General features: G+C 39.5%; 1 protein-coding gene across 1 annotated transcript in view; it reads left to right on the top strand.

Annotated features, from left to right (window-relative positions):
* MGAT5 (alpha-1,6-mannosylglycoprotein 6-beta-N-acetylglucosaminyltransferase) overlaps positions 1-27,823 on the top strand; it is a 384,608-nt gene that overhangs the window by 252,400 nt on the left and 104,385 nt on the right. The window contains exons 8-11 of the mRNA XM_036747575.1: positions 1,269-1,430; positions 2,710-2,879; positions 4,213-4,347; positions 10,596-10,729. Coding sequence (XP_036603470.1) covers positions 1,269-1,430; positions 2,710-2,879; positions 4,213-4,347; positions 10,596-10,729 — 601 coding nt within the window. The remainder of the gene's footprint in view (positions 1-1,268; positions 1,431-2,709; positions 2,880-4,212; positions 4,348-10,595; positions 10,730-27,823) is intronic.

Genomic DNA, 27,823 nt, shown 5'->3' with positions numbered 1-27,823 from the left:
TTTGTCTGAGTGGTGAACCCCATGGACTCCTTCACAGAATAATGTTTTTAAATGCGTTAAAAAAAATACTTAGAATTGCCAAGGAAAGCAGCTATAATGAAATGACACGGTTAAAATATTTTTAAGAGTAAGTTCACATGCCCCAGGTTAAGAACCCCTTAAACTATTAATTTTTTGTCTGAGGTCTTGATTTCTGGTCCTTGATGACTTAGGGTGCTTTCTTCAGGGCCCTTTCAAAGTTCACTACATTCATCATAAAATATGGGACTTCTTGTTAGTCCTGGTACTCCATTAACAATGTCTAAGAGATATTGTGCAGCATAGTGGATAGAGTTAGCCTCAGAGGTTTAAAAATAAAAAAGGTTCTGGGTTCAAGGTTGAGCTCAGACACAAGCTACTTTACCCTGGGTGAGTCACTTAATCTTTCAATGCTTGCTATGCACAAGGGCAGTAGGGCTACAAAGACTAAAACATGAAACATTTCTTGCTTGCCTCCTCTGAGGTAGGAGGGCAGTGGGGAGAGAATATCATATACACATATAATCAAATACAGATTATTGAAATAAGTTAATTGTCTAAAATTCTAAGCTATAAAATAGTTGCAGATGTTCATTGGTAGAGGGTGATTCCTCACCAGGAGTTCCCCTACCTCAATGAAGTCATAGGTCCACTCCCCACCCCCCACCTCCCAAAATGACCATACCAACACCAAGTGTCTTATATTTAGAACTTACTCCTTGTAAAGTTGTCCTGGTTGGTCAGGGACAGAAGCAAAGCCTTCTGCCCCCTCTCATAACCTTTCCCTTTCATGCAGTAGAACTGCATATAAATTCCTTAGAAAAAGAAAATAGGATACACTGTGGGAATTTCCTCTAATCCTTGGGGGATCAACTAGCCCGTACAAGGTGCCGTATAGACCCACTAGTTGTTTCTTTGTTTGTTTCTCCATACCATTAAAATAGGATTCAGAGAAGTTCAAGATGTCTCATGTACATTTGCAACCCATTTAGTTAAAATGAAATTGAACAGAATTCATTTAATGAGAAATAATTGATAATGGTATGTCTTAGGTGGTCTGTTTCCTTTGCTTCAATTGATAATCCTGGCTCTTTAAAGTTAAGTTGTACAAAAGAGGAGATTTATTTTTAAAGTCCAATAGTGATTTAGCCACTCAAATTCAGGATGAAACATCACCACATAAAAACCATCATGCTTCCAAAATATTTGGGGTTGTTCACCTCATCCCACCCCATTTCCCTTCTCTCGAGGCTGAAATTCGTACGGATTTTAATCTACTCTATGGAATGATGAAACGGCATGAAGAATTCCGATGGATGATACTAAGGATCAGACGAATGGCTGGTGCATGGATTGAAGCAATTAAATCATTGGCAGAAAAGCAAAACCTTGAAAAGAGAAAAAGGAAAAAAGTGAGTTTCTTATTAATTTTGTTACAGTCACCAGTTTTCCTTTTAACTTCGATTCTGTTTTGAAATAGGACCAAGAAAGAAATGTGTGCTGTTGAGAATGACATTCCCTCAGGGTGAATTTGCTGTATCTTTTATGCAGCTCATTTTTGTATTTGTTTTCCCAAATTATGGCTCTCTCAAACACCAGGAATAAACAGCTTTCTGGAAATTTAGCGGTATGCTTACTGACCATAGTGTCCCCAGTTCTTCCTGATTCCAAGTCCAATATTCTGTCCAGTATGTCATTGATCATTGTTATTTCAAATAATTTAATTCTGATTTTTATCGTTCTTTCCATTTTCATTGTGTTAGTTATATATATCATTTTACTGGTTCTACTTCACTGTGCATCAGTTCACAAGTCTTCACATGCTTCTTTGTGTTCAACATATTTATTGTTTCTTAGAACATAGTAATATCCCATCATTTTCATATGCCACAATTTGTTTAGTTATTTCCCAGATTGGGCATTTACTTTGTTTCTAATTCTTTGCTACATTCATCATTAATACCTAATTGTATAATTGAAACTTACTTACTCCACGTTCAACATATTTATTATTTGTTACAACATAGTAATATTCCACCATTTTCATGTGCCACAATTTGTTTAGTTATTTCCCAGATTGGGCATTTACTTTGTTTCTAATTCTTTGCTACTATGAGCAATACCATAAATGTTTTATTGTATAATTGAACCTTGCTTTTTATCATTGATTTCCCTATGACATATGGCTGTAAGTGGGATCTCTAGATCAAAGGTCATTAATATTTTTGTCATTTAGAATAATTCTGAATTGGTTTCCATAATGGATGGTCCAGTTTATAGCTCCACCGACAATGTATTAGTATTTTACCCCTGTCTTTCCACAACCCTTCCAACATAGACTATTGCCATCTTTTGTCATCTTTGCCAATTTACTGGGTGTGAAGTGAAACCATAAACTTGTTTTGGCTTATACTTTTCTTTATTAAGTGTGATTTCTTAATATCCTTTTAAAAAAACATGGCTTCTGTAGGGAAGTGCTGATCTATATGCAAAGGGTAAAGTCGTAGTCCTTGATCATCCATCTCACATATTATTTTCTTCCTCTCCTTTTTATCAATCTAGAAAATAAAGCCTTTAAATGTGAACACTGTTTTTGGCCACTTTATCAAGTACTGAGTTTTACGGTGGAAGTGTCTTGAGTAATTTGGATGTTAATTCAACATGAGCCTATCTATGTGTCTTATTTTTCAGATTCTCGTTCACCTGGGACTCCTGACCAAGGAATCTGGCTTCAAGATTGCAGAGAATGCATTTAGTGGAGGCCCACTTGGTGAATTAGTTCAGTGGAGTGATTTAATTACATCTCTCTACTTACTGGGCCATGACATTAGGATTTCAGCTTCACTGGCTGAGCTCAAGGAGTAAGGAGATTACTTTTCAATTTTGAAGCTGGAATACAAAAAAAGAAATTGTAAACTCTTGAAGCCTCTATTAGTGTGTAATTTCTTGCAGAGAAAAATGAAAGTGATAATTCACTAAACAGGAGATAAGAAGATTATTTTCAGGAGCTAAATACATACACTGTGAAAAGGATGATATGTTTTCATTGTAGCTGCAGGCTCTGGAGGCTTCATAAATGAATGCAAGAAAATTCAAACTAAGGGGCTTATTCATTGCTATTACAGGTGCTTCATACATCTGCTGCACAATGCATTCTTGACTTTACTAATTCCCTGTCTCTTGCTGAAATTCATACCCTTCCCCACTCAGCATCAAGCTTTTTATATCTTAAATCAAGGCAAGTTCCTGTTTGTAATTTAATTTGGGAAGAGCAAATTTCCTGAAAGCCTGGACTTCTTTTTAAGTCAGCAGACTTTCAACTCCAAGTCTGTCAACTATTGTGTTTCTATTTAACTGACATTTGCTTCTCCTTCCATCCCTCTCCTTTTTCACTTCCCTTCTCTTTCCCTCTCTCTCTCTCAGTCTCTTAATCCCTTTTAGATTGACACAGCTGGCTAAGCATTCTCACAGACACATCCATCAGTTCTTTCCACTCACACACTGGATGAACTGCCTATAGAGAGGCTGACCTAAGCTGCCAAGTTATTACTGTGTGGAATAAGGAAAAAAATTCCTGACAGATTTGAATTTAACTTATACATAAAATTGCAAGGAAAGGAACATTTTAGAAAGCAGTATTAAAAGCACCTTGTTACTTTTTATTAAGAACAGACAAGGAAGAGAAAAATGACATTTGCTAAAGTGCCAGGCGGTACAGGACCAAATGCATATGACTGGCATCTAGCATTATGTCAACCACAGCAATACCGTCAATGAATAGTTCTGGATAAATGCAATAATGATGATTATAATTTTAAGAAATTATATAGGGCACTGGAGTTTGTCAAACACTTCTATCAATACCACAAGGATAGGTATAGCAGGTATTGGGCCCATTTTACAGAAAGAACAAAGTTCTGAGGTTAAATCATAGTCTTTAAGATAATCATTATTGAGACTCAAACCCAGATCTTCTGACTCCTAATTCTAATGGACTTTCAACACTATGACTAGCATCTAAATGACAGGGTTGAGAGAGAGAGACAAAGAGAGAAACAGATGGCTGGGAGATATCAGGGAAGGCTTCATGGAAGAAGTTATTTGAGATATTTGATTAGAAAAGTCACCAGGGTACCTGTGTATATATAACAAAATGTAAATGGTCTGTTGTGTGTGTTTTTCCTCTCTCCCTAGGATAATGAAGAGGGTTGTAGGTAATAGATCTGGCTGCCCAACTGTAGGTGATAGGATTGTGGAACTCATTTATATTGATATCGTGGGACTTGCTCAATTTAAGAAAACTCTTGGCCCTTCCTGGGTTCATTACCAGTAAGTATTTTGTCTGCACTTATGCCTATTTTTTTAAAAATGACATTTAAGTGTCCTTTGTTTTTGTATGGAGTAAGAAGATAAAAGAAGATCCTTCGATTTGGGCTGATTATCCCTAATTGAAAGCCAAATCGTTCACAGCTACTTTCCACCTTCAGTATCCATTCATTATTTTCATCGATCTCCAAAGAAGAGGAAGCCTATTTCAGGCATTCTCTCTAACTTCTCAATTTCACATCCCTTCTTTCTCCTTATACCTACTTCAGTTCTTTGATAAAGTAAGGGTTCAGTAAGACAGACTTTGGTAAGGAGATGGCATGCCCTATTTCTTTAATGTGTAAAATGATCTTGCATTTCCACTCTCTTAGATATCTGTCCTCAAACTAATAGGAAATACTTAGAATGAAGGCTGAGTTTTACATTTTTAAAAATAAACAAACATGATATTTGGAAAATAAAAGAAAGACCATTTATTAAGTCTGTACTATATGCCAGGCAGGCAGTTAGGTGGCACAGTGGTTAGAGTGTAGGGCTTCAGATTCTGAAGACTCATCTTCCTGAGTTCAAATCTGGCCTCAGACACTTACTAGCTGTGTGACCCAGGGCAAGTCAGTTAACTCTGATTATTTCAGTTTCCTCATCTGTAAAATGAACTGGAGAAGAAAATGACAAACCACTCTAGTATCTTTGTCAAGAAAACCCTAAAGGGAGTCATAGACATGACTGAAACGACTGAACAGCAATATATGCCAGGCATTGTGCTAAGAGTTAGGGGTACAAATATACCTCTTCCTCTGCCCCTCCCCCGGAGAATTATTAAGTGCCTAGTATATGTCAGGCACTGGGCTTAGAGCTTTATAAATATCTTATTTGATAAGACAGCACCTGTCCTCAAGGACCTTACATTCTAGTGGAAAAAGAAAGGGGAGGGAAAAAGTACCAAGTGCTGTGGCATGTTTTAGAAACAGCTGAGAAGTGGTATGAATGCCAATTTCTGGGATAAATGAAGCATTTATTTAGTACTTCCTATGGGCCAGGCATTATACTCAGTGCTGAGGATGCAAAAATTTTGAGAAGGTGTAACCAGAATGGCCTTTGTTTTCTTTGAGTGACTCAATTTATCTCAGTGAGCTTTACTAGGTGCTAAGCCCCAGGCCCAAACCCCATTAGGTGTTAACGTAATCCATGTGGATGTGAACCTCCCAGGGTCCTAAGGGGAGGGGCCAACTCAAGAACCAATCACCAAAGCCTGAGCTCTGGTGATTCAGATGATGTCTGATGATGTCTAAAGCCCTATAAGAAGGGAGGACAGAGCCATTGGTGTGGGGCTCTGGAGATGGTGTTGATGAGGAGGCTCTGGGCAGCTGTAGTTAAGGAGCCCTCCAGCTTGTAAACCCGAATGTCGAAACTTTGTTGAACTCTGGTAACTATCTGTTGGGACTTGAATCAGACAAAGTCTGTTGATGTTTGTAATTTGTTTGCATTTTGTTTTGAAGTTCAGGGTGCTGGTTTTTTCCCCCTGAACTAACTGAATGATATTTGAATTAAAAGTAAGCTTGTCAACCCCTTCACCTTGCTTTCCTTAATTAGGCAGATCAAAAGAACCTGTGCTGTTGACAGCTTTCTGGGTGCTGGCTGTGGGTGAATCTTATACCCCCACAGAAGCTGCCAGCTGGGTTGTTGACACAGAAGGTTACATTCTAATAAGGGAAGACAACACATATATAGGAACTGGAGTTGGAAAGACATGGCAGCATGTCTCAGAGATGGCTGACGGGTGACGCAGGGGGCCTATGACCAAGTGAGAGAAGGTGAAAGTTCACTAATCAGAAGCAGGGGATCCAGCAGAGAGAGCTCTGAGAGCAGGAGGAATAGGCTGGAATGAAGGCAGCATGATTCTGAGATTTCTAGGAAATGACAGTTGATTGGACAGGAGATTATGTTCTTTTTATCTCCCTATAGTTATACTTTTAGGAATGATGGTCCTGCTTTTGCACTTCCCTTTTCCAGTGTAGGTTTCCCCTGTTTATTTCCCCTACCCTTTATGAGTCATGGATTTGCCTGTCAGAATTACTTTTTAGGACAGCAGTGTCTTCTTTGTAGTTGTGAGTGTGTATGTATGTGTATATACACACCTATGTGTATATAATGAGTATAATGTCCAATGTAGCAATACATATTGCAAGCAGAATGTCTTACGTACAATTAGACACAAATACTTATGATTTTTTTAAGTTAAAAGGTTGAGGATTTGGGTTTTTTTTTCATTAGATGACTTGGGTTTCTCCTCTCTTCCCTCTTCCACCTTTGCCTCCCTATACCAGGCAAATACCTGATAAATATTAGATGGAAATTCCTGTCTGAATATTTAATGCTTATAACACAACCACTAACTGGTGCCATCGTGCAAAACAACAACAAAACAAAAACCTCAGTAGTGCAATTTGTGGATCAATTAAAAAGGACAATTGTGTAATAGAAATGGTCATTTATTTGGTGTTTTATTCTACTTGGGAAAAAATTCTTATTCAGAGGAATCTTTTCAAACAGCATGCCAACTTATCCATTGCTCCTTACCTAAATACCATCTCTATTAGTAATATTAAATGGCAGTCTATCTCTCTTAGTATCTCTGCCCCAGGAGCTCTGTTCCATGGCAAGACTAAGAATCTAGGAAGTTTGGCAGTGGTTCTGAGAGACTCATTATGGCAGGCAGATGGGCCAAGGTGTAATCCAGTAAATCATATTGAAATTTAGCTTAGAATTGTTCATTTTCAGTTAGGAGTAAACATTGAATTCCATTGAACTTGGACTTGAAATGAGGTTTATAAATAGCCTCTTTTCTAAGTTGCCTATGGTTCCTGGGATGTTTCACTTCAGAATCTACCTAAAGAAGGTTATCTGGGGAAAATGAGAGATTTGGGTCCCAGTGGCAAATAGTGGCATTTTTTAAAGCAGTAAATTAGATATGAGAAACAGGTAGAGAAGTGTAATGAATGGTCACCCAGTGATGCTAGACACAAGAAACCGTGAAAGATGCTCTAGAATTGTCTGGCTTTGATATATGAGTCCCTCATTGGTAGAAGGCCAACTTGCTCCTGGCATCTCAGGGCAGAATATCTTTTTTAATCATCAGTTTGCCCTGAGATGCCAGGCATACAGCATCAGGGTGAAGGCATAAATATTAATACCTTAAATATAGTTCTAAAATATAGTAAGTTTAGAAGCTTTCTGAGAAAGAGGCTCTTTCCTGTGAATCTCTTCTATTTCCTCTGTTGCCATCAGTCTATCTGACAACTACTTTAAAAGACAAGCTCAGAAACAAAAATAAAGCCCCAAGCCTCAGAGCAAAATGACTCTCTGTATTTTAAAGTCCCCAGTTTTTAGCCATTGCATGGGATATCAGCATCATTTTTTTAAAATGCTTAGTTGCTCCTGATATGCAGTCACTGCATATAATGGTCGTTACAAAATCTCTTGCAGCGTGAGGCTCAGGAAAGACCTCACAAAGCAGATGGGACTTGAACTAAGCTTTCAAAGGAGGTAGGGATTCTAAGAGGTGGCAATCAGGAAGGAGTACATTCTAGGCATGAGGGGACTGCCTGTGCCAAGGCACAGAGATGAGCGATGATGGGTTTAGGGAGTAGCAGGTGGGCCAGTTTACCTAGAACATTTTGTGTGTGTGTGCAAGCAGTAATTTTAATTCTGGAGCCAGACTCTGAAGGGCTTTAAATGCCAAAGAGAAAAAAAATAATTCACTCTAGGTGCATTAAGTTGCTGCTGAAGCTTTTTCAGTCCAAGAATGACATAGGACATAGTGACATAGCTTGAACTACACTTTAGAAATATCAGCTGTGGGGAAAATGAACTGGGAAGGGGGAAGAGAAGGGAGGTCATTTAGGAGGCTTTTATAATATCCCAGGTGAGAAGTGATAAGGCTTTTCTTTTCTTTTTTTATGGGAACAATACATACTCAAAATATTTCTTCTAATGTTTGTATAAATAAAGATAGACCACTTAAAACAGGGGTTTCTTAACCTGGAATCCATGAACTTGTTTTTAAAAAGAAATTTTCAATAACTATATTTCAATACAATCCATTTCCTTTTTAATTCTATGTATGTTATTTTATGCATTTCAAAACATTATTCTGGGAGGGGTCCCTAGGCTTTAACAGCTAGACTGCCCAGAGGGTCCATGACAGAAAAGGTTCCCTGCTTTAAATCATCATCAAGAGGAGAAAAGTGCCGGAAGGAGAGCCTTTCATGGTCCATGCCTTATCCAACTTTTCATTCACTATATAGAACCTCCTATGCTGCCTGTTACAAAGGAGGAACTCATTGACTATTTGCATTGAACTGAGGAATGAGAATAGCCCTTGTGGATGCTCATTAAAGAACCCCATCCTAGAAAACACCCGCAGTGGCTTCCAAAATTCCCCCGCAAAGATACTGTTTTGCAGTATTCAAGGGACATGGAAAATGAGAAAAATATGTTGGAAACCTAAAGCTCCCTGTTTCCGTATCTCCTACACCTATGGTTCCCATTTACCTCTATAGCATCCCCTGGATTCCCAATGGAGTGTTCTGGAGTATGCTGAGAAAATTGATGCTTTTAAAATGTTTTCAGTGAAAGCCACTGGTGACATGCAGAGAATAACAGCCATTGATTTGGAATGGTCCCTGTGGTTGACTTGTGTTCCAGTGTGGTCCTGGAGGTTTTTTTCCTCTCCTATATTTATTGCTTTAGGAAGACTGAATGTATTTTCTGATAGGGAAGTCATCATACAAAAGTGACACTATGCCTTTTTCCTATTCAAAAATTTCTCATCTGTGCGTTTGATTTTTTTCCCCTTGATTTTGTTTCCTGAAGTACAACACATGTTTCAAGTTTGACCTCCTAAATGGCAGGCATCCATGTTTCTAGAAAAGGTGGAAAGTAGCTGAGCCAGGCTCTTTAAAGTCATTCTTTTCATCAGGCCTTAAGATAGAGGGCTTGGTCTTGATTTATTTACTTTAAAGCTTGCTCGCTCAGTGGGTTTCAGAATTTTTGATTTATGTATGAGTCCAGGAAAAGATACTATTTTCAAGGAGCAGCCACTAATGATGAGAATGAGACAAACTTGATATCATCAGCTTTGAAAAATAAACAATTGTTTTTGCTTTGATATTGGCTCCTACTTTCCAGGGGGGAGGTTCGGGGTTGGGGTGTGTGTGTCTGAAAAATGTTTATCGGATACTTTATGTGCAGTTTTCCCCATTTTTAATGCTGTTGGATGGCATGCTATCACTCTATTCCAATAGAATACTTAAAAATCATTACCTTGTATTTTAAGCAAAATTCAAAGTCTTACCTAGACTCACTTTCTAGAACCACATAGATAGCTTTTTAACTCTCCAGAATACAGGGTGTTCCTAAAGTCTGGATGCGTAGGCAAAAATGCATATTTTCAGGAAATGAAATGAATGAAATTTTCAACATTTTATTTAATTGGAATATTAACAAATAACATCTTCAATATGATTTCCAGCATTTGTGATGCAAAGGTTGATGCACTTTGCAATATTCACATGAACTCGATGCAATAACTCATTTCCTATGTGTCTAGACTTTAGGAACACCCTGTAGAAAGGTTATTTTGTGTCAAAGCAGAGGGAAGTTTGACCATTTTCTTGTCTCTTTGGCTCAACACCCCCATACACACACACGCACACACATACATTCACGTAACAACCTTCGAAAGCAAGTTATGATTTATTATGTATTTATTGAAGAATTACCACCTAAAGTATGAGGCAAACAAGCATTTGAAAGATAAGCTACAATTCATGTGAGAAAGCTGAGGCAAATAGTGTTTATTATATGCCTACATGGTAGATTAATATTGACATATGAATTTGATATAAAAAGGCGGCACCATGATCCCAAGGAGAGAATAAGAGATTTGAGATCTCATCTCAGTTGTACAATTCATTGTTAGATTTGGAACAAATAACTTAATTTTTCTGCACCTCTGTTTGTGCTACTGTAAAAAGAGGTTTGGACTAAATAAGCTGTCATTTCTAGCTCTAATATTGATTCCCTGAAAGCAACTCAAGGGGACAACAGCCATTAGCTTTTAGATTCTTTTTTTAAAGTAAAAGCACTTCAGTGTTTAAGGGACAACCATAAGGATAAATTAGTCTTTTGCTTTTAAGGTTTTTCAGATAAAGATTTCAGTTCTGAGAAAACTTGGATTTTTCTTTCAGGTGCATGCTCCGAGTACTGGATTCATTTGGAACTGAACCAGAATTTAATCATGCTAATTATGCCCAGTCTAAAGGTCACAAGACCCCATGGGGAAAATGGAACCTTAATCCTCAACAATTTTATACAATGTTCCGTGAGTATTCTTTCTTTTGCTTTCCTGAAAGTCTTCCTAAAGTGGCTGTGTTTCCCTTCCCTTTGTCTCATGAGCAGATCCAGATGAGTGAAGGACTGTAGGAAGGTGGAGTGATTTATAGCTTGCCTCAAAGATCTGTAAACAAATTTGGCCCAGGTGCTGAAGATACAACTTGTATGCCCCTCAGTGGCCATGATAATATAACAAGTAAACAGCATAATACAATAGGGAAAACATTGGCTTTGGAATCAGAAGACCCTGACTGCAAATCGTAGCTGTATCTTTTGTTGCCTGTTTCTCCTTGGACAAATGACTTCACTTCCCTGAACCTTATTTTCCTTACCTGTAAAATGAGAGTGGTAGAGTAAATTAGAGGTATCAAACACATTGTCCACAGGCGATACGCAGCCCACAACCCTCTCCATTGCAACCCAACCCAGATTAAAATGTAATTGAGAGATATTTAACAAAAGCAACAAAAAGTCATAGAAAATTTTAATATGTGGTTGTCTAAGTCAGTGTATCTCCCATGGGTATCTTTATGTATGTTTTAGTGACCTCCCCCATTTCTATTCTGGGTTTGACGCCAATGGAATAAATAACCTTTAAGTTCCCTACGAACCAGCTCCTAACCCCTATCAGACAAAAGTTCTAGAATTCTCTTTATTCTCTTCTCTCCTCTTTTCTCTTTCTTTTCCTCTTTTTCTCCTCTTTTAGCATCTTTTCTCCTCTCTTTTCACTTCCTTTCTATTGTCATTTGACAGAAGACAAAGTGAGATGTATTTCTTTGTCTAGAACAGGAAATATGGAAATGATTTTATGATCTACATTCTTGGGGGGGGGATGGGAAGTCTAGTTTGCCCAATGTCAGAATTCTCCTTTGGACTCTCTGCAAAATTTTGTAGCATAGCAAAACAAGTACATTTTTTAAAAGAGAAATTGACACCTTTCTTTGCTTTCATTTTGATATATTCTCTTTTCTTCTCACTTGATTTTAAAATAAACCTTTTTTTAAAAAAAAGTCCTCCTTTGAAATACTATTGGCAGACATTTAATGAACAGACATTTCTAAGCACCTGCTACATATATGCTCTCTGCTAGGTACTGAGCATACAAGTATAAAGAATGAAATGATGCAATGAACTTGTATTCTAATGGGGAGAAAACCTAAAAAAGTATGTATAAAAATATGTATAGCATAAATATATACACACATATGCTATTCTATATGTATGTATATATGTTTTAATACTTCATATAGAAGATGGTACCTGAACTGCATCTTAAAGGAAGAAAGTGACTCCGAGATGGAAGTAAGGGAGGAGTGTATTACAGGCATAAAGATGACTAGTACAAAGCCACAGAGACCAGAAATGAACTGCCATGAATGAGGAAAAGAGAAAAGGTCAGTTTGGCTGTAGTACAGAGTGAGAGCAGTAGTAATGCCCAATGAGACAGGAAAGATAGGTGGGATCCAGGTTACAAAGAGGTTTAAGGCTAAATTGAGTTTATATTGGATCTTAACAGCAATGGGGAGCCACTGGAGTTGATTGAGTAGAGGAATGACATCAGACTTGGACTTTAGTAAAAACGTTTTGGTGACAATGTGCAGGACAAACTAGAGTGGGGAGAAATTTGAGGCAGAGAGAGCAGTTAGAAAGCCATTGGACTAGTTTAACTGCAAGGAGAGGACAGTTTGATTTGTGGCTATCTGATGGGTAGAGGCAAAGTAGGGAAGCATTTATATTAAGGCTACTATAGAAGTATTTATTTCATCCCCACTATGTGCCAGGCACACAAGTTCTTTCCAACTATAATCTCGTTTGCAAGGTAGAGACTGTTATTCCCATTTTTCAGTTGAGGAAACTGAAACAGAGATTAAGTGACTTACCCAGGGTCAAACATCTAGTAAGTGTCTGGAGCTACATTTGAACTCAGGACTTTCTGACTCCTGAGCTCTATCCACTATGCCCCCAGAATAGAAAGGGAGAAACTGTTGTGAGAGATGTATGGAGGTAGAAATTACAAGATTTGGCTACAGATTTGATACATGAGGTGAGGGAGAATGAAGAATCAACTGAGTCAACCACATTGCTGAGGTTATGAACCCATGAGGTTGAATGATTAATGGTGCCTTTGACAAAAATAGGGAATGTTGAAAGGGTTGTGGGTTTGAGTACAGAAGGAGATGAGTTCTGTTTTAGAGAGGTTTAGTTTATGATTTCTCTGGGGCATCCAGTTTGAAAATGCCCCATGGGCTATTGGTGATGAGGGGCTGAAGCAGGGGAGAAACTAAAACTAATAAATATTTAGATCTATGCTTCGTCTGTGTGGAGACGATAAGTTAGCTCTTGGAAACTGATGAGTTCTCAAAGAGAAGGTGTAGAGAGAGAAGAACATAGAGGCCAGGACAGAGCCTTGGACAATACTCCCAAGCAAGGAGTGTGATATTGTTGATGAGGCAAACAAAGGCGACTGAGAAGGAGAATCAGGAGACAGAAGTGTCACAGAATCCCAACAAGGAGAGAGTAGGCAGGAGAAGATGGTCACCGGTGTAAAATGCAGTCTATCAAAATAGGATGAGAAAAGGCCATCAGATCTGGCAATTAATTTAGAAAGAGCCATTTCAGTTAGGTTTTGAAGTTGGAATAGAGAGGGCAAAGGATTGATAAGTAAAAGGGAAGGAAATAAAAGTCAATGTAGAACAAGTTGTGATATATGAATGTAATGGAATACAATTGTGCTCTAAGAAATGGGGAAGATATGGACTTCATAATAACCTGGAAAAACCTACGTGATATGATGCTGAGTGAGCGGAGCAGAACTAGGAGAACGTTATACACAGCCACAGATACATGGATTCTGTAATGACTAACCCTGATAGAATTCACTCTTCTCAGCAATACAAGGTTCAAAGACAACTTCAAAGGACTCATGAGGGAGAGAGCTATCTACATCCAGAGAAACAACTATGGAGTCTGAATGCAGATTGAGGCAAACTGTTTGCTCTCCTTTTTTTTTCTTTTTTTTTCTCTTTTGTTTTTGTTTCTTCTTTTTCATGATTCATTCCATTGGTCATAATTCTTCTTTACAACTTGACTATTGTGTAAATAAGTTCAACGCAAAATTATATGTAGAAGATGTATCGGATTCCATGCCGTCTTGGGGAGGGGAGAGAGGGGGCGAAGAAAATTTGGAACTCAAAATCATGTGGAACTGAGTGTTGTACACTAAAAATAAAAAATCGTAATAAAAAATGGGGGAAAAATGAATGTAGATTTTTCTAGTTTAGCTTAGAGAGGAAAGATATAGGAAGACAATGAGAGAGAGAATGAAAATGTTTAAGGTTGCAATCTGTTGGACAGGTTGGATTCAAGGGTACATGTAAAGGGGTTGGTTTTGGCAAGGTCAAGGTCCTCTCATTGTTAAAAACTTGGAAGAAAGGGGGAAAGAGTGAGGGATGATATAGCTGCTATTGATGCTCCTAGTTTCACTATTAGTCACATGAAGTACTTGTGGGTTTACTGTAGAAGCCAAAACAAAAAAAGTTTTGAGCTTAGAAGTACTTGTCAGAACTTTCTTCAGTAGTATTTATACCCCCATTGAGGTTATCTCTTTGAAGGCAAGAGACTGACTTACATAACTTCTTGATTCTTGTGATATCTGTCTGTCAACATACTCACAGCTCTTCATTGCACTCTGCAGCTCTGGATAGACTAATTTAGACAAAGTAGAAAGGCACAACAAATGACAGAATAGTATTTAAAAAGCTACCCAGGCATTTGGAGATGTTTCTTTGAAAATTATGCCTCCTCTGTTCCCTCAGACCTGGGGAAGAAGAGTTCTAGAGCAAAGCATCCTGCATCCCAATTCTTGATGGTAGGGGTCTATGAAAACTAGTTTTCTCATTATAAAGTCAGAGATTAGAATTAGTGACTCTCAGTTACATGTTGCATGTTGTTGCAGGTTGTCAGGATTCAGGTTGGTCACATGTTCAATATGAAAAGGCTAGTGTTAATGTTTAAAAATCTTTAAAACAACGTCTGATATGCAGAGACTAAAAGTGAATCTGCAACGGTCACCATTTGTCATATTGTACAGGATTGTGCTGAATTGTAATTTTGGGTATAACTTTATTTTGAAACCTATTTTCATGGTGGTATTAAAGGAGATTATTAAATTATAAACTGCCCCTATAATTCTCCACCTTTTGTTTGTTTTTGTTTGGGTTTTTTAATCAATGAATTTTATTTTGACATAATGGACACAACCCAACAAACACTGTGCTCAGTTTTAGCCACTGGACTTGTAAAAGGGTTTTGAAAAAATGGAGATGGTTCAGAGCAGAGGGACAAAAATGATCAAAAGGATAAAAAGTAGGTCTTACTTGGAAATGCAGAAGGGGTTGGGGTTGTTGATTGTTAAAGAAGAAGACAAATGGAGAAAGAACTTGTGTCTGAGAGCATTTTGAGTGAGTGAGTGTGTGTGTGTGTGGTTCTTCATTCTTGAAGAAGACCATGACATCAGAAAGATGATGCCATGACTTGCAAGTGAATTGGATTTAAGTGAGGAAGGGCTGTGCAAAGTCACCAGCCTCACTTTCTCTGGAGCCATCTGGATCCAGTGGCTAGATATACATCAGGACAACTAGAGGTGGCCCAGGATGCAATGGGAGACCTTAGCCTTTTTGAAAGAGTTTGGAAAGTAAGGATAATAATGATAGCTAGCAGTTTTTAAGCTCTCACTGTGTGCTAGGCTGTGTGAGGTAAGGTTTGGCCAATAGGTGGCACAGTGGATAAAGCACTGGGCTCGGAGTCAGAAAGGCCTGGTTCAAATCCAGCCTCAGATACTTACTAGCTATGTGACCCTGGGCAAGTCATTTAACCCTGTTGACCTCACTTTCCTCATCTGTAAAATGAGCTGGAGAAAGAAATGGCAAACCACTCCAGTATCTTTGCCAAGAAAACCCCAAATGGAGTAACAAAGAATTGACTGAACAACAGCATTCCTGACTAAGGGCTTGGCATTCTATCTACTGCACCACCTACTGTGAAACATCACCATTGGTGAGGTGTATTCATCTGGATTGCATAAAGCATCTAAATGTTCTTGATGTCATGTGGCTGTTATTACAGTAATTCTTCTTTTATCGTGCATCATCAGGTGTTCCACAGAAGTAAATTTTCCAGATTACTATCTCTTACCTTCCAAATGTAATTTTAATAGAATTCTTGATAAACTGTATTGCATAGTAGATAGAACTTGGAAGGTACCAAACATAATTTGATCACTCATAGTTTTTATTGTGAATATCAGTTATTGCCCTCCACTGGCAACTCAGTCTCACCAATGTGGGCAATTCACCCATTCCTGCCCATTCCCTGGGACTTTAATCCAGATTCTCTCATAAATCTGGTCCACCCAAACACCCAAAGTACTAGTCTCTCTCCTTTTGTTCTCATGACATTACAATAGAGTGAATGGAGTACATTAAGAAATACATTACAACAGAGTGCCCATTTTGTCTATTCTTAACTCCTGCTTTTTTACTGGCCCATCATATCTTCCCTATCAAGCATTTCTAAGATAACACACTTCACACTGCTCTTGCTATATGAATTCCTCCTTTGTAATGTATTGCTCTCTCATCACAACTATCCTATGATTCTCCAATGCCCTTTGAGTGTCCCACAGTTGGAATTCTTTGGAGACTATGCTATAACAAGGTGATGTTTTCTGGGACTATTGCAAGATATGGAGCTGAATAGCCCCAGATTAGCAGCCCAGGGAGGGCATGCTATTGAGATAAGGCAGTGGCCTCTAGCATGCCCAAGAAGGCTTCCACAGGTGATGCTCTCTGGCCTAAAAGAGTAAAAACAAGGGAACAAAGGAAGCCAACTAAGGCCTATATCACATGAGCACCTAAAAGAGGACATCCGACCTTTGAGGGTTAGAAAGAATTAAATTTAATTCTGAAGACATTTCCTAAGTCCTTGCTTTGTGTACAGGACATTATCCTAGTCTATAGGGAGATTTTTCCCCTTAACAGTCTCAGTCTAACAGGGAAGTTTCATGTATCCAAATAACTATAATATTGAGTAATGTGTTGTAAATTCTTGAGAAAGATATAAAGTAAAGTATTATGTGAGGTCCTAGAGAGGAAACTGGAAAAAATCAAGGAATGTTTCCTGGAAGAGGTAGCATTTATATTAGTTTATAAAAGATGGCTTGGAATCAGGAGACAACCAATGATAGGAAACCCCAAACAATCCACTAACCCAGTAGCTGGCAACCCAAGGCACAAACCTAGAGGTGATAGCAGAGGGTATAAAATTGTCAAATAATCAGTTTGTCTTGGTTATCCTTCTATTCCCTCTTTCAGGGTCCTTTACTTCCTTCTTCCCCTTCCTTTCCCCACTTCACCCCTCCCCCAATTCCTTCTCATACCTGATAAAATGTTAACTATTAATTAAGATATAGGTTGATAAGGGCTAGTTATGATCCTTCCCAGGGGTATTGGTGCTATTGTTTTAATTAAGGGTACTGTAGAGGTAAGAGCATTGAATATAGACTCAGGAAGGACATGGGTTCAAATTTGACCTCACAACAATTATTGGCTTTGTGACCACAGGCAAGTCACTTAATTTTAGTTTCCTCCCATATAAAATGTGGAGTAGGAATGACAGCAACATAAGTGAAGAACTCAACTAACCTGGTTGTTTTGAAGATGAAATGAGATAATTAACATATGTAGTGTGCTCTGCAAACCTCAAGCACTATGTAAGTGTCAGTTGCTGTTAACTATTGGACTCTTAAAGGCATCAAGGCTCCAGAAGTAACCTCTGTGGAGGACTGAGAAGTCCTTCCTAGGGCTGGGATACAGTTTTCCCAACCACATCCTATCTCATCCTCACCCCCTGACACACACTCACACACACACACACACACCCCTTTCCAAGAGATGACTTGGTGTGATGATGCTGCAGCTGGGCCTTGCCTTCATACATCACCAAGCCTCCAACTAGACCTCTTTGGAAAGAACGAGGAACAAAATGGGGTTGGATTTCCCCAACCTTGCCCCTGCCCACTATCTTGTGAAGGTGCTTTCACTGGAATTCTCTCTCTCTTTATCTCCACCTCCTAACTTGTCTGAACTCCTTGAGAACAGGGACTTTTTTTGTTGTTTGTTTGTTTATTTTGGAGTTTTTCTTTTGTTTGCCTTTCTTTGTCTCCCCAGAACTTAGCACAGTGCCTACTACACAGTAGTGCCTAATAGATGCTTGGTGACTGACCAGTTAGCCTTGGTGACCGGGAGAGGTCGCCTCAAGAAGCCTGAATAGCTAGCCATGTAATCTATTGGCTATGGAGCAATGGAGAGCTGGTATGGTGAGTGAACCATAGAGCAAACTCTGACTCTCCTTCCTTTTCAGAGGAAGCTAGATAGCATAGTACTACTAGGACATTGGACTGGGATTCAGTAAGACCTGGGTTCAAATCCTTATTAGCTGTGCAACCCTAGGCAAGTGACTTAACCTTTCTCAGCCTCAGTTTTCTCATCTGTAAAATGGGTATTATAACAATAGCACCAATATCTTGAGGATCAAATAAGATAACCTGTGGTTCAGTGGCTGGAGTGTGGGGCTAAAGGTAGAACCTGAGTTTGAATCTTGCCTCGGATACTTACTAGCTGTTTAACTATGGATATGTTACTTGATTGCTCTTAGTCTCAGTTTCCTTATCCTCAGAATGAGGATAATACCATTTACCTTCTATGGATATTATGAGGATAACTGAGTTAATATGAATAGCCCTTGGCAAATTTTAAAGCACTATATAAAGACTTCCGGGGGTGGAGCCAAGATGGTGGCTGAAAAGCAGGGACTTGCTTAAGCTCTCCCCCAGGTCCCTCCAAAAACCTATAAAAAATGGCTCTGAACAAATTCTAGAACTGCAGAACCCACAAAATAGCAGAGGGAAGCAGGGATCCAGCCCAGGACATCCTGGATGGTCGATGGATGGGGTCTATCACGCACGGAGCGGAGAGGAGCAGAGCTCAGCGTGGGAGGCAGAAGGACCAACCAGACCAGGAGCTGGGCAGGACAGGCCCTAGCACCCTGAATCAGTGAGCTGTGGGAGTTACCAGACTTCTCAACCCACAAACACCAAAGACAACAGAGAAGTTTAGTGGGAAAAGCTGCGGGGGGACAGAGTTCACGGTTTGGCCACTGCCCCAGGGGCAGCGGGGGAGGTGCAGCTACAGAACTACAGCTGCAGTTACTTCCAGCCCCAGGCCCACGTGGTGGGAGGAATTAAGTGGCGGATCAGAGCAGGAGTGCAGAGCCTGCTGAAGATTTTCATCAGGTCCAGGTTGGTGGTTCTTGAGGAAGGAGGAGTGCTGGGGTGGCAGAGCTGGCAGTATAGAAATAGTTCTGAAATCAACGGCACATCCCCTCAAGCTTGGGACAGAGTACTCTTTACAAGCAGTCATACCCCGATGAAAAACTCAAGGGTCAAGTAAGTTGGCTGGGAACATGGCCAGGCAGCGAAAACACACCCAGATTCAGTCTCAGACTTTGGAATCTTTCTTTGGTGACAAAGAAGACCAAAACATATGGCCTGAAGAAGTCAACAAAGTCAAAGAGCCTACAACAAAAGCCTCCAAGAAAAACATGAACTGGTCTCAGGCCATGGAAGAGCTCAAAAAGGAGTTGGAAAGGCAAGTTAGAGAAGTAGAGGAAAAATTGGGACAAGAAATGAGAATGATGCAAGGAATCCATGAAAAACAAGTCAATGACTTGCTAAGGGAGACCTAAAAAAATACTGAAAAAAATATTGAAGATAACAACACTTCAAAAAATAGACTAACTCAAATGTCAAAAGAGCTCCAAAAAGCCAAAGAGGAGAAGAATGCCTTGAAAGGCAGAATTAGCCAAATGGAAAAGGAGGTCCAAAAGACCACTGAAGAAAATACTACCTTAAAAATTAGATTGGAGCAAGTGGAAGCCGGTGACTTTATGAGAAATCAAGATATTATAAAACAGAACCAAAGGAATGAAAAAATGGAAGACAATGTCAAATATCTCATTGGAAAAACCACTGACCTAGAAAATAGATCCAGGAGAGATAATTTAAAAATTATTGAACTACCTGAAAGCCATGATCAAAAAAAGAGCCTAGATATCATCTTTCAAGAAATTATCAAGGAGAATTGTCCTGATATTCTAGAGCCAGAGGGTAAAATAGAAATTGAAAGAATCCACTGATCGCCTCCTCAAATAGATCCCAAAAAGAAAACTCCTAGGAACATTGTTGCCAAATTCCAGAGCTCCCAGATCAAGGAGAAAATACTGCAAGCAGCCAGAAAGAAATAATTTGAATGTTGTGGAAAAACAATCAGGATAATACAGGATCTGGTAGCTTCCACGTTAAGGGACCAAAGGGCTTGGAATGTGATATTCCGGAGGTCAATGGAGCTAGGATTAAAACAAAGAATCACCTACCCAGCAAAACTGAGTGTCATGCTCCAAGGCAAAATATGGATTTTCAATAAAATAGAGGACTTTCAAGCTTTCTCAGTGAAAAGACCAGAGCTGAATAGAAAATTTGACTTTCAAACACAAGAATCAAGAGAAGCATGAAAAGGTAAACAAGAAAGAGAAATCATAAGGGACTTACTAAAGTTGAACTGTTTTGTTTACATGCCTACATAGAAAGATGATATGTATGATTCATGAGACCTCAGTATCATAGTAGCTGAAAGGAATATGCATATATATATATATATGTGTGTGTATATATATATATATATATACATATGTGTGTGTCTGTGTATATATGTAGGCATATATAAATATATACACACACAAACACACAAAGTGCACAGGGTGAGTTGAATATGAAGGGATGATATCTAAAAAAATAAAATCAATTTAAGGGGTAAGAGAGGAATATATTGAGAGAGGGAGAAAGGGAGAGATAGAATGGGGTAAATTATCTCGCATAAAAGTGGCAAGAAAAAGTGGTTCCGTAGGAAGGGAAGAGGGGGCAGGTGAGGGGGAATGAGTAAATCTTGCTCTCATCGGATTTGACCTGAGGAGGGACTACCATACACATTCAATTGGGTATCTTACCCCACAGGAAAAAAGGGGGGATGATAGAAGGGAGGGCAGATGGGGAGGAGGTAATCAAAAACAAACACTTTTGAAAAGGGACAGGGTCAAGGGAGAAAATTCAATAAAGGGGGATAGGTTAGGAAGGAGCAAAACATAGTTAATCTTTCACAACATGAGTATTGTGAAAGTGTTTTACATAATGATATGCATGTGGCCTATGTTGCATTGCTCACCTTCTTAGGGAGGGTGGGTGGGGAGGGAAGAGGGGAGAGAATTTGGAACTCAAAGTTTTGGAAACAAACGTTCAAAAACAACAACAACAAAAAAAATTTTTTCATGCAACTAGGAAATAAGATACATGGGCAATGGGGCATAGAAATTGATCATGCCCTACAAGAGAAGAAGGGAAAGGGGGATGGGAGGGGAGTGGGGTGACAGATGGGAGGGCTGACTGGGGAATGGGGCAACCAGAATATACACCATCTTGGAGTGGGGGTCCAGTCTTTTTCAAACTCAGAGACATGGATTGACATCCCACTTTCTACTCTTTAATTTGCCGATGTTCTGGGCTGTGTGTGTATGGTTCCTTTCCAGGATTCTTTCCAAAGTCACATCCTGACCAGACATTCTTTTGAGGAAGAGTCGTCTACCACCAAAACATATAGCTTTAAAAAAAAAATTTGGCCACATTAAGTACTGTAAGGAGACAAGGCAGAGGGCCAGATAAAATCTGGGAGAGGAATGAGGACTTTGGGTGTTACGATAAACAAGGGGGGAGAAGCAGTTTGAATGCTCGATGTTAGAATTTAGAGAACCTCCTTCAGCAGCAGCATACATGGGAACTTCTTAATTCCCATGAGTTGTTGCAGGATGAGTGTCCAAGATAATGAACACAGAAGGGCGCTCTGTGTGTGTGTGTGTGTGTGTATACGAATGAATTCTCTCTACCTTCTCCAACTGACAGTGCTATTCATGCCTGAAGGATCATACCACTTCCTCTGTGGGCCAGTGACAGACTTCCTTTCTGTTGGTAGAAGTTGTGCAAATCACCCAGGCTGTGGTTGGGTCTTTCGTATGTGGTAGAGCTGGCCTTTTTTGATGCTTTTGTAATTCATCCAAATTACTTGAAGATGTTTTACCTGTAGTTAGGCCAAATGGATTCTAGTTCACATTTGTATAACCTTCAATGGTTTATAAAATACCTTCTTCATAATGCCGTGTGGTAGGTAGATGTATTACTATCCCCATTTTGCAGATGAGAAAACTGAGGCTTGGCAGGGGGAGGTTAAGTCACTTATCCAGGATAGGGGTGGTCTATGCTGTATTTTCAGAAGATTTTACCAATCCTTGCCATACAATAAAAAGCATTCACTACTATTACCTAAGATGAATCTTTGCTGTAAACACAAAACTTATAACTGTTTTTCGCATCTCTGACAAGGCTATAGATATTATTCAGAATAAGAAGCCTTACAATTTTTTTTAGTTGTTTGGATTGGATAGCAAAGCAAGATCAATCTTTATTCTGGTGGAGGACTGGTTGATGATAGGAGAGTCAGAAAGATATTAAACTTAAATTTGGGGCTTCCCCCCCTTAGGTGAATGGCTTCAAGGGAGAATGGGGCATAGGAATGAAACTGATTCCCTCTCCCCCACTCCCTCAACCTACTGATGGTAGGATGATTTCAAAAAGAGTTTACGAAGAGGTGAAAAATGCTGGGAAATGAGAAAAAAGAACAGGAAGTTAGATCTAGGATGAGAGAGACAGAAAAGGTTGGAAAAAAAAACCTCATTTCCTGAGCAAGAAATAAGTGGGAAAGCAAGGAAAGAGGTGAAGGCGGTCCCATAGGTCAAGACATCCAAAGTAACTGTACCTGTATTTTTCTATCTCCAGATTAGGTACCTATTGCCTATTTATTTATTCACTTAAAACATGCTACACTTCACATTTTGGGCCATGAAGTAAGGGGGAAAAGACTCAGTCCCTTCTTGCCTAGTTTCAGGAAGTCAGGTCAGATGATCAAAACTGGGGTCAGAAACAACTAGAAGCAAACAGACACCAAGTTAAGAATATATATAGGAGATGAGCATCCAATTAAGAAACTGAAGTCAGAAACACATGAGTCAGAGGATCATACATTTATAACTGCAGAGGATATTAGAGGCCATTATCTGATGGATGAAGAGACACTAAAAGAGGTTAAATGACTTCCCCACAGTAGTAAGTTATAGAACCCAGATCCTATTAACAATAATAATAATAATAAAAATAACTGACGTTTATCTAGCAGTTGTTGTGTGCCAGGCATTGTGCTGAGCACTTTACAATTACTACCGCATTTCATCCTTACAGCAGCCCTGAGAAGGAGATGCTATCATCATCCCATTTTACAGATGAGGAAAATGAGGCAAAGAGAGGTTAAGTGACTTGCCCAGGATTAAACAGCTAATAGGTGTCTGAGGCTGGATTTGAACATAGGTTTTCCTGACTCCAAGCTCAGTGCTCCGTCCACTATACCACCTAGCTGCCTAATTATTTCAAATCTAATTGGCGTTCCACTAGAATGTGACGTCCCAGATTTTCTAGAGCCTGGAAAAAGGAAGTATAAAGGATCAAAAGATAAGACTTGCAGGGTGGATTATGGTGAGAGATGGAGAGACAAATCACTAGAAGAGTAGAGAGTACAAGATGAGCTTACATACCCATACTTGGGTATCTCTTCCATCTGAATCGGGCTTGAGAAATTCCCACTAAGGTCACATATATGACCTGCCATGAATCACTAGTGCTAAGAGCAATAGACTTCATTTTTGTTTTGAGAATTCCCAGTTGGTTTTTCTTCAACACACACACACACACACACACACACACACACACACACAGCACAGGGGGTAAGGGAAGAGAGGAAGGAAACCAGATTGTGGAATCTGGCAGTACTTCATCATATCCCTGATCTTGTTGATATGGGAGAGTCTAAGTTATTACAAGATGGTCCAGGGCGAGACATGTCCTATTCTCCTAGACTTTGTTGTTTCCTGTTACGCATTCATTAAGCACCTACTATGTGCCAGATGCCTTACTAAGCACTGCAGATACAAAAAGAGGCAAAAGACAGTCACTTCTCTCAAGGAGCTCACAATCTAAGGCACATATAGTTAAAACAACCCTGAATCAATGAATCAAGTTGAAACTTGTACAAACAAATTTGAATAAACCTAGACATTTTGCTTATTTCTTCTTGGTGTTGTGAGCATTATGACATAGAGACTAGAATTTAAATATCATTGGAAGCCAGTGTGGCATGGTGTAATTGGGAGTCAGGAAGACCTAGATTCAAATTCTGAGTAAGACATTTACTCTCTGTGATCCTGGGCAAGTCACAGATAGATCACTAAAGTATTGATTAAGCACTTGCTTTGTATCAGGCACCATGATAAACCTTGGCATAAATAGAAAAATATTCCCTAATCTCAAGGAGTTTATCACTTATAAACAAGAGTTGAGAAGTGGGGGAAAGTGAAGAAGGTAGCCATGCAGAGGTGAAATTAGGGGAGCCCCAAGAGAAAAGTCAGCCATGTCTGGCCCAGGCATATCCTCAAATGGGCATTCTATGCAGTAACTTACCAGGAGGAAGAGACATTTCCAAGGTGAGGAGGCAGCTGGGGAGGAGAGGGAAAAGTTCCATAGTCAAGAGCTGAGTTGGGAGAGAAATGAGTCACATAACCTCACTCAGCCTCACTTTGCTTAGGTTGGAGAGAAAGGCACAGCTCAGGGAGGGAGACCAGAAAAGTACCATCTTTGACCTGGGTCTTAAAGGAAACTAGAGACTCTAAGAAATAGAAGGAGAGTAAGCTTTCCAGGCATAGGAGCCAGCCAGTACAAAGGCTTAAAATGGGAAATGAATTTTCATAGATGAGGAATAACTAAAAAAATCAATGTGGCTGAACTGGAGAGTACGTGGAGAGAACTAATACATGGTAAGACAGGAAAGGTAGGGTGGCACTAGGTTGTAATGATCTTTGAACACCAGATGAAAAGACATTTTGGAGACCAGTTAGAATGCCATAGCAATAATAAAGGTAAGAGGCCATGGGCATCTGACCTTGAGTGGTGGCTATATCAGTGGAGAGAAGGGGACAAATGTGAGAATGAGAGGAGGAAATAGAAAAAAACTGCTTTTGACAACTGATTGGAGATGTGAAGTGAATGAAAGTGAGGGTGAACCTTGGTGAGGGTGAACCTCAGTGACTAGGATGCTGGTATACTTGATAGTAATACAAAAGTCCAGAAGAGAGGTGAGTTTGAGGCTAAAAGAGTTCTTTTTTGGACATGTCGGTTTCGAGATGCCTGTGGCATATGAGTTTGAAATATCCCATAGGTAGTTGGTGATGTGGAGCTGAACTCTAGAGAGGTCAGGGCTGGATATACAAATCCAGGAGTCATCTCCATAGAGATGATAGTTAGGGCCACGAGAGCAGATGGGTTTGCCAAGCAAGAGAATATAGAGAGAAAAGAAGAGAGGACCCAGGACTGAGCCATGGTTAGTTAATTGAAGATCCAGAGAAAGAGTATCCAGACTGGTTGGTAGGAGAAGAACAAAAAAACTCAAAGAGGAATCCAGGAGAGGGCAGTCAATGGTATCAAATGCTACAAGAGAGTACAAGGATGAGGATTGAGAAAAGGCTATTCTACGTGGTAATTGAGCGATCATTGCTAACTTTGGAGAGAGCTGTTTCAAAGGAGAGGTTAAGTTAGAAGCCAGATTGCTGAGGGTTAAGTAGCATTTGGATGGAGAAGTGACTTGATTTTTTAAGAAATTTGGCTGAAAAGGGAAAGATACAGGATGATAGCTTGAGATTGTAGGGTCTGGTGAGCATTTTTTAAGGATGGAGGAGGCAAGTGTGTGTTTGTAGGCAGCAGGGAAGTTCCCAGTGGATAGGGGAAAATTGAAGATTAGAGGTGGAGGATGGTACTGGGGGCAATCTGCTGAAAAAGACATGAGGAGATGGAATAAAGGGTACCTGTAGAAGGCTTGGTCTGGAAGAGGAGAAGGGCTGCCTCTTCATCAGAGACTCGGGGAAATGAAAAAATGATGGGTAATGACAGAGGATTGTGAATTCGTCCCATGGGGAAGGAAAGGGAAAGGAAGAAAAAGAAAGAGAATAACCACTTACATAATACCCACTCTGTGCCAAGTACTGTGTTAAACACTTACGTATATCATGTTGTTTGATTCTCACAACAATCCTGCAAGGTAAATGCTACTATTATCCCCATTTTACATTTGAAGAAACTGAAGTAAACAGAGGTTAGGTGATTTGCCCAAGATCACCTAGCTAGCAAGTCTTTGAGGTTAGATTTGAACTCAGGCCCAGGGCTCTCTCCACTATGCCTCCAACTTCTATCATCCCTTTGATCATTCCCTTTTTTTTATGTTCAGTCTTTCTTAGTCTTTGGGTCTACAAACTTGCTCCTTAAAATATCTTCACTTGACCCTTCCATTTCCTTAAGATCTGGTCCTATATCACTGCCAAATTCCAACTTAGTCCCTATCGCTTCACAATCAGCCTCTTGATCTTTGGCTTCCAGTCCTGCAACTGGACTGAAACTGCTTTCTCCAAGGAAACTACAGCCTTTTCTCAGGCCTCATGTTCCTTGCTTGTCCACAGTGTTTGACAATAGTGACCATTCCTTCCTCTCTTTCCTTGGCTTGAATGATACCCTTCTCCTGATTTTCCTTCTCCCTGCCTTGTTGCTTCTTTTCTGAATCATCATCATCTCCTACCCCCATACCATGGATATCCTTCAGGATTCTTTCCTGAGCCTTTTTGACATTTATCTCTAAAATGGGGGGTTCTCAATGTCGTTTGTTTGTTTGCTGCAGACCCTTTTGGCAGTCTGGTGAAACTCATGCACCCTTTTTCAGAATAATGCTTTTAAATGCATAAAATAAAATACAAAGGATTTCAAAGGAAACCAACTATGTCAAAATACAGTTATAAAAAAAATTTTTTTTAAAGTTCACAGGCACTAACTAGCTTAAGAACCCTCTCTAGACTCTCCCTTGGTTGTCTGACTTGTTCCTATTAGTTCAAGTACTCAGATGCTGGCAGAACTCTTAATTCAACTCTAATCTCTCTTCCGAATTCTAATTCTGTGTAGTCCAAATAAACTCATTGATAGAATGTACTATTTCTCCTCTTGTCTTTCTCAAGCACCTAGTAAAGTGTCATTCCCATTATAAGTAATTAATATATCTGTATTGATATAAGGATATTTATATATTCAACATAAAAAATAATAAGTTGCCTGTTGCCCATTTGCTCCGGAATACCTTGCATATATCTCAGAGTCAGTGTGTCCGAAACCAACGATTTCCCCAACTCTCTCCCTCCACCAAATTCTTTTATTTGTATTGCACTGTTATTCTGCCAGTCACTGAGGTTCCTAACCTTGAGGCTACCCTTTACTCTAAGCATTCCCTTGTCCCTAACATTCGACCAATTTTCAAGTCTTGTTGATTCTGTCTCCATGATACTTCTCAAATCTCTTTTCTCCACTCATACCACCACCATTGTAGTCTAAGCTCTCATCATCTCCCAGCTAGACTACTGTAATAACTACCTGTGATGGTCTCCATGCTTGTAGTCTTGCTCTCTCCAATCTATTCTGCCAGATGAATTTTCCTAAGGCATTGGTCTGAGCATACTGTCCCCCTGATTAAAAACTTTACAGGCTCCCCACTGCCATGAAGATCATATAACACACTCCTCAGTCCAGCACTTCTTTGGGTCTGTATTCTATCTCGCACATCCCTTCGCTCCCCACTAGAATGGGACCTTCATGGAGGCAGTCACTGATTCATTTTGGGCTTTGTATCTTTGCAGCCTTAATGCCTCTCACATAGTAGCCATTTAATAAATGATTATTGAATTGAATGGAACTCCAGGTTTTAAAAAGTGTCCCTTGTTTCCTTCTGAA

Source organism: Trichosurus vulpecula, chromosome 2 (assembly GCF_011100635.1).
Source record: "Trichosurus vulpecula isolate mTriVul1 chromosome 2, mTriVul1.pri, whole genome shotgun sequence".
In the NCBI taxonomy this organism is placed as follows: domain Eukaryota; kingdom Metazoa; phylum Chordata; class Mammalia; order Diprotodontia; family Phalangeridae; genus Trichosurus; species Trichosurus vulpecula.
The sequence above is the reverse complement of the archived record's forward strand: the minus strand, read 5'-3'. Positions and strand labels throughout refer to the sequence as shown.